Genomic DNA, 17055 nt, shown 5'->3' on the forward strand with positions numbered 1-17055 from the left:
TTCGGCAGGCTGAGTCGGTGTATTCTTATGAATCGACGAGAGAGATGCTAGAAGCGCAGGCATATTGAAACGAGACCAAAGGCAAACGAGTGAACAAGCATTGGAAGAGACAGAGCGGGGGGGGGGGCGGCGGCGAGGAACTAACACGTCGAGTTGAGCGCTTGCAGCATCTGTATCGGAAAATTGCTGAGCAAAGACTACGCGGAGCGGGCTCCTGACTTTTGGCGTAGCAAGTCGGCGACATTCGTAATACGCGGAAACTCTCTCTCAAGCGATGCTCGGATGTCAGAGAATAGGATCAGAGTTCTCGTCGTGACACTCAACAGGGAGTAGGGGGAACGAGAATCCCGACATCGAAGCTTAATGGAACGATCGGGAAGACACCGATTTAAGGAATCTGCTCCGGGATTATCACAGTACGGTCGTATGCGAGAATCTAGAACTTGATCGGAGGCAGGGATCTCGGTGAGCTTTGATGAGTGGATGATGATTTTTTGGTAACTCGGGAGATGAGGTCTTTGGAGCGAGCGCTCCGGATTCTGGAAATCATGACCGTATGTCTCGGCTGCGGATGCGTCTAGTCAACAAGGAACGGAAATTACCAATAAGCGGCACCGCGTCCGAAGTTTCTGGCATTTTTTCGCAAATCAGTAGCAAGAACACAACGAGCGAGAGTAGAATGGTTATTCCTGAAGAGAAAATGAAACACGTCCTCTTAGCCTTTCAGAGAGTCATTCAGGTCGCTCTACACTCAGCGATCTAGGGCTGTCCAGGACCCGGACGGTGAATGGCTATATGAATAAAGCGCGAGATCTAGGTGATTATGCTTCTCTCGCTTCATCGGGGGCTCGGAACTATTCTAAGCCATTCTTTTTTCGCCAATCACTGATATGGAAAATTTGCATGGTCATGCTGTGTGCACTCCCATCCAGCACCTCCGTCTGATGGCAGTGTCTTCGAACAGGATGATCCGTTCGAGGCAAGGACAAGGCCGGAAACCGGAACCTCTAGACTCTGGACGGACTACTTACCGTGGTTTGCAGGCGGGGTAAAGACCCATCGAGCAAACCGAACACTATTAGGATTGCAAGAGGAAATCACAAGAGGATTATCGACTGTCCCCGATCGGACTCGACAGATTCGTGATTCCAAGCTCGTGCTGATAAACTTTTCATGAAGCGCGAGCAGGGAACTTCTTCAACAGAGCTCTCTATCGAGCCTCCAGATTCTTGAAAGTCATCTCTTCTATAAAACGGATTCGAGACGCCGTATTCTGAAGTGAGCCGCGATTTGAAATGTGCATTCCAGCTGTAAGACCTCATGACTGCCAGCGCGACGACGGTTTCTATGAAAATTCTCCAAATATAAGCGGAATTTCCTCCTCCAGGTGCCTCCACCCTGTCCAAGAATCTCATAAGACTCCGGGTGGCATTCCCTGACGAACGAACCTATAATGGATACGGCGTCCGAAACTGGAGGCAAAGCTTCAGCCAGTTGCAACATGAATACAGTCAGAGACAACAGTATGGTGACACCTGTAAGAGACTGGGGGTTACGATTTCCGAGGTCCCCGCAGCTAGCTTCGCCATGGTCGACGGATTTCGCTCCGTGCAACTGTATCATACAAAACGTCGTGGGAGCACATGAGCAGTCGTGCCGGGCGAGTTGCCGGATGGATCCCGCCTGTCTGGAGTTCTACGATGTTTTCCCTCCTCCGAAGCGCTTGTGTGTAAGCGCCATGTTAGCTCTCCCCATCTCCCGAGAATCAGACACTGCAGATTAGGCGTGTAAGCGGAGACGCGATAACTCATTGTCACTCTTTGGGAGCCTTATGGAGCTTCTCAGTCGGAGGCAGTCGAGGCGCGAAAATTAATTTCGCTTAGGTAGCAGTCGCTCCACCAGAAGTGGCTGTTTGTGTTGTTTCCCGGGCGAAATTTGTCAAGACAGGAGCGAAATGGAGTCAGTCGAGATCCCTTGGACGCGTGGACAGATCGGCAGAGTTGGTTGGGGCCGCTCGCTAAGGACCAAAATCCTTCCGAGGGTAAAAATGGTAGGCGGTTCTCTCGGTGCAGCGCAGCCCTCGAAATTTTTCTCTGACGTCGGAACGCACAATCGCTTCTGCGAAGTCGAGGTCGAGTTCCGTGTTCTTGTTTTGATGATTCCAGTCAGCGCGTTCAGGAGGGTATTGCGAAGGAAGATGTTTCCCCTTCAATTTTCAATATTGACCGATCTCACCATATAGACAGACACGCTCCATTCGCGAGAGACAGAAGGGAAACACACGGATTGTTCGTCTCTCGCTCCGTTGAGACGGAAAGGTCCGGTCCCTCTTGTTCGAGAGATACCTGTCTTTCTTACACAGCGGACCGACTGGAATTAGGTCGTGATGTCGGAACGCAGGCGCAGATGAATATGGCGAAAGCTCTACCATGTGGTCGTAGATTAGGAGGATCAGCTGATTCAGTGGGAGAAGTCAATGTTCAGTCAATGATATGCTTTGAGAGGCTTGAGGTGCCGAGGAAGAGATCGAATCGACTTACCCAGGGTCAGACGCTCTCCAGTGTCTGGAGGCAGAGTGAAACCAAGAAGTGTCATGGATGATATCAACACGCAGGGTATGATGAGATTGACGCCATAGTAGAGAGTCCTCCGACGGATTTTTATCGTATAAGTGATGTCGATGTACGGCTCCGGACAGCACGTGTAATTGAACACGTTGCGTTCCCCCGGAAGCTCTGAGTGAGAGAATCGAATCACACACTTCATAATATCGTCACTACAGAGTCCCTCTGTTCGCTCTTTCTTATTTGGAAAACAGTCTTGGGGAAGCGGACTGTGAATTCTTGGTGCGTTAAGACATTGAGATTGAGGGGCGAATCCTACTTATGCCGCTTGGTTTGTGAATAGAGACCTCCGGTATACTTTCAGAGATCTCTGATACGAATGGAGAAATGCTGAAGATATCCGCTTCCAGTAATGATTAAAGAACTCGATACATAAGGAAGATGGATCTGAGTTCGAGCGGCATCGAGAGACATCCGGGAGCACTTCTCACCTAAGAGGTCCCATTCTCCGTTTGGGATATACGTAGTCAGGTCACCCCCGTCTTCGGAATTGAGTTGGAGATCTAACTGTAGTCCTGCATATGTCCACGATCCGAATTTCAGTTGGCACATTTGGTCGTCAAATGGGAACCATCGGATATTAATCTTGCACGTCGATTTGAAGATACCTGTCGATGCGTAAGTTTGCTTAACATTGAACGGGAAGACCTCATATCGGACTTTTCGAACAGACGGACGCTACGCACCTGGTGGAATATAATTACAGCTGCCGTTGCTGCGAACTACCACATTTGTGGGGTAAGTCCCATCGAACTTTTCGTCGGCGCTGGAATTTACAGTGAAAGGGATTCTGAGAACTCGTATCGCTCTGGAGTGGAAATCGAATAAGCCGAATTTGCGGGGATGTTGCCGCCGAATCGGGAGAGCAGGAAGAAATGTAACTGCATGTCCTCCCGATTTGAACCGTGATTCTACCGGAAGATCGCCGAAACTCGGGCTATCCATCATTCCGGACAAGACGGGCACAGCCGCTGACGGTGGAATACCATCCGTGGACAGCAGGTTCCGCGCTCAATTATGCTCGATCGTGACATAGGCGGGGACGTGTGAAGAACAACACTGGTGATGACGACTGGCATGACAGTAATTGGATGACGCGAAGACACTCCTTGGGCAAGCGCTTACTGTGGAAGATCTCGATTCGACCCGTTGTCATCGGCGTCCTCCTCATCGTCTCGTCTTTGATGTAGGAGTCATCGTCCTCGTTTCGCCTTGGTCATCTCAACTTTCCTTCCGTTAGCTGTCACTCAGTCAGTCAGCATCGCAATCGCGAGAGCTACATATGTGCCGCCATCAAAGATTGGACGTATTGGTATGCAAGCACGTTGTCTGGCCGTGGCAGTCGAGCAAGTAGGACTCCCGCTCCTCCGCAGAATGCCACCGCTCAACGGGGAATCGGTCGCGCACGCCACCGTCAAGGTCGTGGATTGTGCAAGGTCCTGCAGTAGTGAAGGACCGGGCAATGAACATGTGATTTGCGTCGAGCGTCTCGGAACAGAGAGGAGGATATTCTCGAGGAGAGAACTCTATGAAGGCTGTTGGGGGTACCCCTATCCGCGCAGAGCTCATGATGGGGTGCGCATGAAATTCGGCACCGAGTGAGTCACTGGGAGCTTGTTCGATAGAAAAAAGTGTTCCAGCGAGAGACCGAATTTCGAGCGAGATGGAGTCTCGCGGTGTTTGAATTCCCTAGACTTCTCGTTGTCGCGGGGTACACAAAATATTCCATCCGGAAAAAAGCAAGCGAAGGGTTTTTCGATTCCTAGCCGAACAGTCTGAAGCGATGGATTAGTATTCGGAAGAGAGTTCCCATATCGACGGACGGCTCTCGAAACTCTTTCATGACCCTGACGGCAGGCAGACGCATACGAGAGAAACTGCCATACTAGATTCCTGCTCCCGGCGGCTCATGCTTCTCCTTCGATCCCTCCGATCGGATGCTGACTTCAGCATTGAGAGTTCCGAAGAAGATGTCCGGTTTTGAGTGTAGGTGTATATAAGTAAGTGCGAATATTGGGAACTTCGGATTAGTCCGCCGATTCTGCTCGAATTAAACAGGGTTGAATCGCAAAATCAAGCTGTCCAATAGTCGAATCGTTCTCGTTCAGGTTCGATCATGCGTACGCTTCCTGTTTGACTTTCGAATCGCTCCGGAAGGGGACGGGTAGGTGTTTCGAAGGCTGACTCGCTTCCGGTAGATTATCACAGGTAGTTTGCCGACGATTAGCATCGATCCCCCAATGATCAAGACTGGATCGAGAAATGATGTGCTAGGGAGGGGACTTCCGATGACTGACTGAGATCATCCAAGGAGTTCTCAGGTGCCTAGGGAGACATCGATAACGCGAGGTGCCCAAGAGCGACTCCGTTGGGGAACGAGGGGTTCACCTGTTCTGAGCCTCGTTATCCTTATTTCCTATTCCTTCCCGAATTCTTTCACCTGTCGATTCCCGCGAAACGGTTTCCTGGTGAAACCCATGGATCACAAGGCGTGTCTCTGCTCACATCGGCTCGAATTTCGACATGCTAAGCCTTTATCTCTTCTGTTCCCACCCGTCTTTGAATCTATTGTCTCTAGATTCTCTCGGGTCGTCTGCCTGACCCGTTCGCCTTTCATTTGCACAGCGAGCACCCTCCCCCTTTTGCATCACATTCCACTGAGGTATCATTGGCAACCGCAAAGCGCCAGTCGCCGCGATCGCTAAGACCTTGTGGGAAAGGGCGGCTCATCCCGCTGGGACTCGGCACGCGGGACTGTGCGGCGAAAATCCCCTACTCAAGGTGCCGAAATTCGGCAAATTTACATACTCGTACTTAGTCAAGGCCGAGAGCTCGGGAGCCTTCTAGACATCTTTCATCAGCCCGCTGACATGAATAAGGAAAGCAGAGCCAAAGAAGCCTTGTAGGTACGACTTTCGAGTCTACCGAACGCAGATGCTGCCGAGTATGAGTGGCGTCTCGCAATCCGGAGCCCGATATCGGACCAGCCTGTTGGCGGAGCAAGTCTGGAAGCAGTAATTCCACCTAGGAGGAGCGCGTCGCTAAAATAGCGAGTTCGGAAAACTTCCGAGGGGGAGTGTGCTTCGGGGAAGCCGCCGAAAATGACATCGCCTCGGAACAAAATTCACCGAAGAGGAGTCAATATCTCTCCGAAACGGAACTTCGCGTAAGGAGAGAATTTTGAGGAGAGCCCCAGGCCAACCCCTCAGTGCGGCGGTGGAATGAAGGGAAAATGACCCAAGCAGCGAGATCAGCTTACGCTCGATTATTTCTTGTCGTAAGCTCCGCGGGGAGCTCCGAATCCCGGAGTTGCCGACTCGGTCTGTAGGTACTCACCTATTGTACATAAGGATATCCGGTTTCCATATTCTATGAGGAGGAATTCTAAGGTCGGACACTCCTCCGTACTTGGCTGGGTCCCAACGAAGGTTGACATCAACCCAATCCTGAAACGGTGCGACGACGGAGTACTCCATTAGAGAATCTTGTATGTCTCTTATAATAGTCGTTGTATATTCAGAATTCCGACTCAATCTGATGAACGTCACTTGCAATATTCTCGAAAAATCAAATCGTGCGAAGCCTCTTCCTACGATTCCTCTTTATCGGTGCGACGCCAACAGTGATTCAAAGGGAGCATCTTTTCTGACTGAGACTCGTCCCTCGATTCGACGCTGCGAATTCTGAATTGTCCAGGGTCCAGAGAGCAATAAAACATCTTCTCCAGGAAAGATACTTTCCACATCTCGGATATTTTCCTTCCTACACGATCCTGAATTCCAACTGAGCGATTGTAATTTCTGAATCAGCTTCGATTCGGAGAGGAATCAGATTACTGTCGGAGTTGACCTTTTCGTTCCTGTCCCGATTGGAAACTGTTGACGCCGCTTTGGGTCGCATTCCAGGGGATCACACTCCTTGTCTCTTGGGAAAAACACCGCCAATAAGCGAACAAGCTGATACGCGAGCGAACGAACAAACAACCAAACAAACATTCATGCCCACTCTGGTTAGCATACACCCAGCGAAAATCTTTCCCATGCTTCAGAGCATCGCTCAGGCGATCCGAAGGCGCTCGGACGAGAAGCTGCTGAATTTGTATCGGCGGGGACTTAGGCGGGATACAGAGGGAAGCGGAGACATTGCACGCCGGAGAAGAGTCGAGAGAGAAAGGAGCTCGCTCGCTTGCTCGCCCCCCTTGGAAATGCTGCAGGAAGCGCTGAAATGTGTCAGGTCTGCGCTGTTGAACGCCGAGTGGCTGTCGGTAAAGCGTTCTTCCTTTATTTCATTTCTGTCACAGGCCCCTTCTTTGCGTTTCGTCACGAATCTCGGAGAGCTCACACTCCTACAGGAATGAGTCAAAGAGGATGTCGTATCGATACCTTCTCTGATGGGGCCCCGGTGTACCCTTTCCGATCAGGTCTTTTTTCCTCTTGAATAATCTAGATAGGAGGAAGTCTCTCCGCCTGATATCGTCCTCCCGGACATACGTATGGAGATATCGTCTGATGACTCTATTTCCCCTCTCTCTCTGATCTAGCCTCCTGTCGAGATCCGACCAACACGTTTTAGCATTGTTCGGAGCAGATCAATGCCTGACATGGATACTTCCGTTAGGATCAGCTGTACTTGAAGGTCACGATAGCATGCAGTTGGAAATCGGTTTTATTCATTAGCCGTCCTTCATAACTTGATGTCTTTCGGAGAACCATTCCCGATAACCGCAGCTGTGCAAGATCATACGATTCAGGGGCCGAAATTCAGAGAACGTGTAGACTTCGGAAGGAATCAGTGTTTTGAAGCTTCCCGGTTTCCCATCCTACGTAGTGTGTCCAGGACTCGCACAAGAGCGACGAAAGCGACGGCTGGACGCTCAATAAACCCCGCACATTACCATTGAGCCGGGTACTAGACAGTGTTATCTCGCTCATGAATGATTGCCTCGCGGGAAAGCGGAAGAAAAGGAGATATGCTTCAAGACAAGAATCCAGTTGGCTTCGCTCATCATAATGACAATGCATCTATCCTCTCACGTACGCACACAGAATGGCTGAGCGCCAGCAACTGAGAGAGGGGCCAGTGTGAGAAATAGATTCAGAAGACAGAGAGAGATAGTGCTCCCACTGCGGGAGTCTGGAGTGACAGAAAAAGACGGTGCTGCCGAGATAATACGTGGAACCTAAAAGATCGTCAGCAACAATCGCTTCTCGGAAGGCCGTGACACACGAATGGTTTCTCCAGCAGTCGGACATGGCACGGTTCCGCGCCGGAGCGTGCGTACGCTAAAAGGGAGAGGGAAAATTTTGCTATGAGAGCCCTACGTATTCGATGCGGGAAACCGGCCCCTCTGAGAGGCGAGGAAAGCAATGGTTTCAACCTAATCACAATCAGTCGCACATTGTGCATGCGGATATCCGATTGAATTAATTGCAAAACCTCGATAGGTATGGTAGTTCCGCGTACTCGATCACCGACTTGAAGTCTGCTCGGACACACGTTGCGCCCAAGAAAACCCACGCGAGAACGAAGCATTATTGCATAGAATACCGTTAACACCTTGTCAAGTCTCCGACATTGCGTTTCTACCGACGCATCGTCTCGCTTCCCTTCCTGTGAATAGCGAGCAGGGTAATGGGGATGATCACAGCTCCGGCTATCTCCTCTAGGAAGGCGTAAGTTCCTTCTGCAAATCCTTCGGGTTGTGACGCAACCTCGTACTCTTCTCTCGACCCTCGCCTTCGCAGAGCAACGCAAGTGAGACGTGTCTGCACATATGTGCATATTCATGGTCATATAAATGTTCCGAAGTCCAGCACGGAATCTCACGCAATATCCGGCCAATTACCCCATCGGGCAGTCATTCTGGAGGCTCGTTCGTCGTCGGTAGAGAGATCCAACACTTCGGGTGTTTGCGACGAGATTCACGCCTTGCCGATTCGGAGCAAGACTGTCTTTCCGAAGCTCTCTCATTTTTTTCCAATAATGGGCGCGCAGGTGTCTCTCGACCGCCCTTGGGGGCAGGGAGCCGGGGAGAAACAGCGGGAACTGACACCAATTGGACCGCATGCCGGTTTTATCGCTTTTTGTAACAAAGCACTCACTACCACACCTGTATGCGATGCCTGGTGAATTCCCTTCGTTTTCGACAAAAAACCGTCCCGACCGTCGTCCTCGAGAACGGAATAAATCCTCACCGAGCCACCGGGGCTCACATCTCCGCGACTGGTATCCCCTTGCTTGCTCGAGAAGGATGAGAGAATGTACCACAAATACTTCCCCACTCCGAACATTCTTTCGGTTGTGATTGTCATCGTCGTCGGCGAAGGCGGCCATACAGAGGCGATTTGTTCCTCCAAGGGAGCTCGATTCAAGTGTTTTTCCTGCCTGTCCCCTGTCCCCTGTCCGCAACCGTAATTCCGCGCTTTTCCAACGTCGGCGTCGTTCCGCAGAAGCCTCACATTCGCTGAACTTTTTGGACAGTGATGTGCAACTTTCGCTGGCATGTTCGGTATGGGCGTCTCCCTCCTGGGAGGGAAAGTTCCTTCGGGCCATTCGATGAAATGTTCAGGCGCCACGCGGCCTCGAGCAGAAAGCGAGAGCCGATGATATTCGATTCGGATCCATGATCGTGCGTTGTTTCACGACAATGCCGATGTCTGGAGGAAATTTGTCCCACATAATTGTGGAGAAGAGAACAGCGATGGTTTTCCCCGCAATGCAGACTTGCGACGAGGCAATGGATGAAACGCTCTCCGAATCTCTCCTCTCTCCCTTGACGAATGCGAGGGAATGGGAACTCCGTCTGGAACAGAAGTTGCCGAAGACCTGGCAAAGAACCGAAGTTTCCATTCAAATCCCCAGAAACGGTCCGTCTCCGGCTCGTTTTCCATCTCCCTTTGGATTCCATTATATCGAACGGTGCAATTGGTTCGCCCGAAGAAGCGACTGCCAACAAAGTTGATCACCAGCCTCGGTTTCTGAGGCCGCTCCCAGCACTGAAGAACCAGAGGGGCTAAATTCGATTCGAGTTGAAAAGCTGTTCCTGCTCCTCTTCGGAAGTGCAGGAGCAGCAGTCTCTCTCGAAGCTCTGACTGAGTAGTCTCTCTGCCATCTCCCGGCGTTCCAAATTCGAGACCGCGCAAGGAACGCCGAAAAAGCAACTCGCCCCTAACTCAGCTCTACTGGTGTTTTACCGACGATCAGTTGTCTGTTGAGTCGGGCTCAACAATCTGAACCCCATGAAGGTGTCTGTCCATCTATCCTGCTTACGATCCCCTTTCGGCTCACACCATGTCGCCTCGTGAACGGAATGGAGACCTTACCCCTGGATCCTCGTCCCGAATCGTCAGAAGCGAAATTCTAGAACTGGGAAACCTTTCCGACGCGGTAGGCGTTCGCCTTTTGTCCCGCCTTCGATTTTGCAGACCTGCGGAAAGCCCGGAAAAAGAAAACAGTGTGTGTCATGCCAGGCCTGACGCTGGATGGGTGGTTGGGCAGGGGGTCCGAAGGCTGACAACCAGAGTTGCTCTCTTTTTTCATTGACAATGTTTTTTGTCAACCTGACGACTTTTGTTCGGAGCCTTTGTGCTCAAAGGGAGCATGTTCCGTCGAAATCGTTGAATGTGGTCGCTCCGCTCCGAGAGTCACTTCGATCACGGCACTACCGTTTTACAGAGTTCGCGGGAGCTATGCCAGCTAACGCCGTGGAGCCGCGGTCGGTCGTAAGCATTGGAGCGCTGCGCGAATCTCGGCGACTGTATTGGCTGTGAATGGCGGTTGGCGCTGGCTCTGACAACGACGTCATCGATGATCCGTTCTGGAGCACAGGAACGTCGAGGGAGTCATTGTCTCGGTGTTCCGGGGCCATTATCACGTCACCAGGCGGCACCGCGTGAAGTCCGCAAGGTGATCCTAATGCCTGCGCATTTTTCATGGGGACTCGGTCCCCTCCGGTTAAATATTCCGCCGATGTTGGGGAAGAACCCTCCTGGAGCTGTGAGCTTGCGCCGAAATTTCAAAGTCTTGTTGAATAAGTCTTCGCGGGTGTTCAATTCTGCATGCGATGTATATTCCCTTGCATTATCCGTGTGAGATGCATTCGCCCGTTTCCTTCTTCTGCTTCGCTCCAAGTACATAACATACATATACCTAAGCCGCCTCTGCGTCGAACGCAGCGCGATGCGAGTTCGGGATGAAAACAAAAGGTGAGAAATTCCGAGGAGCCCTTTCTCGTGAATGCAGCATCGGAGATTCGTTCTGTCCGCTTTTAGCGGACGAGATTGAATTGTGGAGGCAACACCGCCGGAAGATTTGGAATTGTAGGCATCGCTCTCGGGAGGCGGGATTAGAGCACGGAGGAGCGAAGACCGGTCGAAATGCAAGGGAAACTTCGAAGCGCGAGGAGGAATTTCTTCGTTCTCTCCATCTTCAGCTCAAACCGAGAACGAGCCTCACCTCCGATGCGTTTGAGTGTCGTAATCGTTCCTCAGCATTCCGAAGCTGCCATCTGCTTCACCGTGAATCTTCTCAGATTCGAAACGAAAACACCGACTTCACCCAGGTGAATCAAGAGACGGGCGTGGGCGATCCAATTCAAGTGCGCGACATGAAGTCGGGAAGAGCAAGCTGTCTGGCGGCGGACGAAATCGCTTGCCCTTCTCGGACCGGTTCTCCAGTCAGATGTTCATTCCTTCGTTTCTTTCAGCAGGATGTATAGCATTCCTCGTACCCGTCCTATTAATCCAACCGGCGATGCCTTCGAGATGAACCGGCTGGGAAAACTTCGTCTCCACACGTTTTGGGGAAGAGAATCGGAGAATCCGGGTGGGGAATTCTCGTCCTCGTGGTCATTATCCTTCGGATGAAGTTCCTTGATCTTCCTCAATCTGTGAAAGATTGCCGTGCGAAAATCCGTCGTAGGTGTGATGGGTGGAAGTCGGTGGACCGTCGTCTTCACTCTAGTCAATGTCCAGGGCCATGATTGAACCCTGTGCAAAATTCATAGGATTTGGAGCGCGATCGGATGTTATGGTTGTGTTCCGGGACCGGCATTCTGCCGACGAACTCCGTTTGGAATCGACAGCTCCGGAGAAACGAAAAATCTATCAGGTGTGGGTTTGAGCACATTTGTTTCCCTCTCAGAGGGCATTCTGACGAAGTCGATCGAGAGGTTCAATGCACGGCGGAAGTCTAGTAGCAGTGTCGACGACTCGGTGCTCCAGATAATTCCCGCTACGAAAAACGACAAAGATTGCGATTTCAAAAATCAACGCCACGTCCAGAGCAAGGCTGAGGATAGACAGCCATCGAAGCCATTCCTTGGGGCGCTGTGGAGACGAGAAGGATCGGGAGCATGCGGCTAAGCTTACACACAGAAAATGGATCAGTTAGACCCGAGCTTGATTAGTTTTCAATACATTCAACAGGGTTCGAACGTGTCGACTCAGCTCATATGCATCATATAGCTTCAGCCCGATTCTGAGTGGCTTTGATTATGCCACTGAGAAAAAAGACTAGGATTCTTCAGGACCCTAGGATGTATCGAGAGCCTATTCCTGACGAAACGGGTGTTTAAAATCTCCGGTGACCGTGCCCCGTAGGACATGCACAGATTCAATGCTTATTTTTTCGGCTGCGAATTCTTCTCCATCGAAGGGATTGTGGGTCTTCCCAACGCTTCCTATACGTGCGCGAGTTCCGCAGCCTCGAATGAACAATCGAATTGTGGGAATTGAACCATTTGGGCTGGCAACAATCGGATTCGACCCTGCGGATCGGCCGGCTCTCCATGATGGACAGTCGATAGGGAATGGATACCAAGCAATCACGGCAATAGCCAACTGACCCGACACGATTCTCATCGACAGAAGTTAGAATGTGAGGCTCCCGCAATTATGTGCCTATCAGGAATCATTGCGTTAGAGACTTTTTTCACACAGTCTTCCGACGCTTTCACGAGACTGGAAAAGTCTCTCTGAGCTGCGACTTCCGAGCTCGATTCCCTCCCTCGAATCCGTGTGCTGCTGCCGCGATCGTCGAGAGAGACAGGAACGCGATGAAAACTCAGGGGATATTCCACATGATTGAATTGACTCGATCGGAACCGAAAGGGATGGTGGCGTCGAATGCCCCTCTCAAATCACTCCGGAAATTAAGAACATTAACGGCATACTCTGTAGAATCGCAGCAGGCATAGGTATGAGATCTTCATTTTACATTGGCCGAAGGGCGCCTTTTGCCGATCGGCAATTGGCGAATCTGGTTGGACCAAACGTATGTTAAAATCCGGGGACCTTCGACATGAGGGGTGAGTGTGGAATCGGATGATTTCAAAGGTGCATTAACGATGGCTCATATGCATATCATTCAAGCGGTGGCTGAAATCGGAAGGGGAAGCATAGGCACATGGGAGGACGGTGACGTGAAGAATGAGGTAGGAAATGAGTTGAGTTGGTGGGAAGCCGGGAAGTTTGTCGTTCCGGTTCGAGGCCTTCCATCGCTGGAAAAGGAAGTTGTGGACCTGTGCATGGATTTGCGCCGAATTGAGGATATTGCAGACCCCGGGCCCGCTCCCCGATAGTGAGGGTGATCAAGCTCCATTCTCTCAATCACTGAGGATGACGAATCGGGTGAACAGTTTGACCGCAGCTCGGAAATGGGACGAAAGTGGGGACAGCCGCAAAATCTTCACTTTGCTGATCCGCAGAGAAGAGGTAGCCGAAGTGGTAGTCAGTGCAGAAGAATGAAAACGGAATCATGAGACACGCAAAATCTGTTCCCGACACCACGCCGCCAGACAAAGGAGCGAGCAAGCCGTTGAGCCTGAGCTCGAAGCGAAGCCGTGAAAAACGGATTGTTTCCCGAACAATCAACATATCGATCTATCAATGAACCAGACAAGCTTGACTCACTCGCTGTCAATAGGGCAAACTTACCAATTTTAACCACAGATTAGTTACAATAAGTTGGTTCTTTTCGTCCTAGAATACCAACCCGCAGCAAAACGACCACGTCGAAAATACACGGGGTGGATTCGGGGGAGGAGGGATGGGAAGAGAGAAAAAGAAAAGCCAGACATTAGCTCTCGCGTCGGAAATCAGGAAAGCTCGTAATTCTATTGATATTGATTAGTATTCGAAGCAGCCGGCGATCAGGACTGTATGCCCATTTCTAGACCATTCAGCATTTCACGGCGACTCAGAGTCTGGGATGCTGACTCATCGACATCCCCATCAGATGTCAAAGTCATTATTCCGGAAGAGAGATAGTCCCATCCATAGAGAGGCCTGAGCATTAGTTCTGATTGAGCGAGCGAGTTTATTCCGGAGACCTCTTGTCGAATAGAGTCCAGAATCCAAGCTAGATATAGTCCGAACTGATTAGACCGAATTCTAACCAAAGCGTCATGGGCATTTCTCACGGCTTTTCTCGAGATCCTATTTCCAGAAATAGCATCGAATCAGTAGTTGCACCGAATTCGAGAGCGAAGCGAATCGACAGCTGCTAGAGGCGAAAAGTTTAAATGCTTCGCGGGTGCCATTTAAGAAATATATGTATTGTTTCGAGATCGAACAGAAGTATTTTAAGCTTGATCACGTAGCGTCCTTGATTTCTCATACGCCTCCATCGATAAATTTTCAGCATGAAGGGCATTATCAGCAGTACCTATTCGCTTGGCTGGAACGATCGTGAGGATGACGCTCAACGCCGCAGAATGACTTCTGGTCGCGGATGAATGAAGTGGACATCACTCCTTTATTCTCTCAAAAGAGATTGCATTTCGAAATATCGATCTCTCAGGGTTCACCCATCATCCCTCGTTGAAACTGAGCTCCGGTGGGAAGCAGTCCTCCTATAGTCGAAGTAGAGCGTCCGCTATCAAATAACGTATGTATCTCGGATCGAGCGACCCCAATATCAGGAAGTCGTAACAAATTGATGTGAGCGCAGACAAGCGACGGGTGTTATCTGAACGGGCGGGGCGGTGTGATTGATTTCAGGCGGCTGAGCATCACTGGCTGCCACGCTCGCGGAGCAATCTTTCCCCTGAGAACACCTTGTCGTCCCCAAGCTCAGACATCGGACAAAAAAATGCTCTAAACGGCTTTTCCTTTGTTTCCGTTTCGATATAGGGACGACCCTCATCGACTTGAGACTTCCTCCGCGATCGTACTCATTTCCTTCCGAATCGACTCCAAACTCATGTGGAAGTAGGTAATCCAATCAGAGGCCGGGAACCTATGATATATTAGCCGTTTTTTTCTTGACGGCTTCGACCAGCTCCGAGACACTCGGTCGTGGAGTTCGTGCCATCCGCGACAGAAACGACTCATAAAGTCCAGGGGATAAAGAGATCCTTGGATATGGACAATATGGAGACTGAGGAACGATGGAATCGTTGCCCCGGCGGAAGGGTTGCCGATAAAAACCTATTTCCTAGCCAGCAGATTCAATTGCGACTACGATCGGGGAACTCGACTCTCACACACATCCATCTTTTCATACGGACGAGGATCATATACACACTCATGGTCACACGTAACATACACGGATTTACATCGAATGCGTATCTTTGACAATTTTAGGCTCGAGGTTTGGCTCAGGCTTGAGTAATCGGATACGGCCGGGTGGGGTCATTGCCTTGCTTCTCAGAACGCTCTGCCAACAGATAGGTGGGAAAATCATCGATTGGATGAATCCATCTACAAAATGATAAAGTAATAAAACTGACACATGCCGCACAAGAATGATATGATCATATGTCTCTTCGTCACCGAATGAGGCGAGACATTTTGACTTTTTCTACTCCTGGAAACCGCCAAAGTTTTCGGATCTGAACTTGAGTTCATTCTCTGTCGCATATTGCGAGGTGCTCGCTAGGCGAATTCGTTCACCCATCGTGCCTTCACCCCGACAGCTCGGGTCTCATATCAAGCTATCAGAGAATGGGATCTGCTCGGCAAAAAGAGCTCATAACTGTTCCTGAACGCGGAGGATACACATTCTACTCTCGCGAGGAATCTCGATACGTTTTCAGGAATAGGCGAAACATATTTTTCCCAGCAGAAAACATATGTTCTCATTTTACACAGAAACAGACGTAGTTTCCTAATTTTCCATGGAGAGAAGTGTCGAAGGAATATTCCAAGATCTTATAAGCTCCGCAGACGGGAAAGCGGAGCATTCGGGACGGATTGGCGAAGCAGATTTTTTCCAAGATCGGCTTGGTGCGGACCATCAGGTAAGGAGCTTTTTGCTTCGATTCTGTTGAAGTCAAGAGCGCTAAACAGAGAATCGTTCCCATGAACAACACAAACAACATTGACGACAATGGCGACAATAACATCCACAATACAAACAGCATCCGTGACAATATTCGTGATGCTGGTTCTGGTAGACTTAGCAGCTTCCAATTCGAGACAGCAGTCCGGAAGAGGGAATACGCTAATCAACGAACTCGAAAACAGAGGTACTGAACTCAAAATCGTTTAGTCGTTGCTTATTGGTGTCGTCTATCTTTCGGTTATTCAAACAAACTTTTAAAAAAGGAAGATGGAAACGAGTAGTGAAGGTTTCCGCGAGCTTGCTTCTGCTTACCAGATTCAACCAAAGATTCGTCGTGATTATCTGGTTCTTCTCGTCCTAGGCAGATAGAATGCGAGCCGATTTGTTAGTAAATGTGGGACTCTCTTCTTCAAACAAATCAAGTGGCGTGAAATCATCTGGATGAGCACAGATATGCGGAGCGCAGGAGTGATCGATATCTGTTTGGCATATATGTATCCTTCGAACGCATAATCTTCAGTTCGACGGTACCATAATCATAAGCAAACGCTATCTAGTCGCCGCGGAAGCACAGCGCTGAAGGTTTGTTTCATCAATCACGAAATAGAGCAACGATTTAATATCGGAGTATCTCTCCAGGAGCCTGTCTTACAGGCCACTGGCAACACTCTAACCTCCCGTAATGAAGATGCATAATTTCATCATCTCCGAGGAGATGTAGGATTTTGGACTATCCTAATTGCTCTGCAGCCCCAGAGCTGGAACAGCCCGTTATCCGGGAATGTTCTGACACACAACACACAACCCCACCTACACTAGGAAAAAAATACACGAATGATATGCGGACTTCTCTGGTCGACTCTTGGCGCCGATTCCCCATTCTACTGTCTGGAGAAACGTTTGACAGCGAGTATCGCGAGCATCGGCAAAAACTCGAATTGCGAAATTCATATCATAGCTTCTGAAACCACAACATACCCATGATGGCTTCTATCGTTCGGGCATCGTCATAATCTGTCTCAGGGGCGAGAAGATGTACGAGAGGGCCTGTCAGTGAGTATGCGTGATAGCTGGCAAGTGTCGAGCACCCGGGCTCGCATAGTATACTTACATCAGGATCCGCAGTAATCCTATTATGGCCGCGCTG

General features: G+C 50.2%; 1 protein-coding gene across 1 annotated transcript in view; it reads right to left on the reverse strand.

The window, feature by feature from the left end:
• Positions 1 to 17055, reverse strand: part of nAChRalpha6 (nicotinic acetylcholine receptor alpha6) — a 38022-nt gene that overhangs the window by 6635 nt on the left and 14332 nt on the right. The window contains exons 3-9 of the mRNA XM_029111121.1: positions 13559 to 13603; positions 5961 to 6070; positions 3311 to 3390; positions 3056 to 3232; positions 2541 to 2735; positions 1449 to 1535; positions 603 to 689 (exon numbers count right to left, since the gene is read on the reverse strand). Of these exons, the coding sequence (XP_028966954.1) occupies positions 603 to 689; positions 1449 to 1535; positions 2541 to 2735; positions 3056 to 3232; positions 3311 to 3390; positions 5961 to 5971 (637 nt within the window). The 5' untranslated portion in view covers positions 5972 to 6070; positions 13559 to 13603. The remainder of the gene's footprint in view (positions 1 to 602; positions 690 to 1448; positions 1536 to 2540; positions 2736 to 3055; positions 3233 to 3310; positions 3391 to 5960; positions 6071 to 13558; positions 13604 to 17055) is intronic.

This window comes from Galendromus occidentalis, unplaced genomic scaffold (assembly GCF_000255335.2).
Source record: "Galendromus occidentalis unplaced genomic scaffold, Mocc_1.1 scf7180000077284, whole genome shotgun sequence".
Lineage (NCBI taxonomy): Eukaryota > Metazoa > Arthropoda > Arachnida > Mesostigmata > Phytoseiidae > Galendromus > Galendromus occidentalis.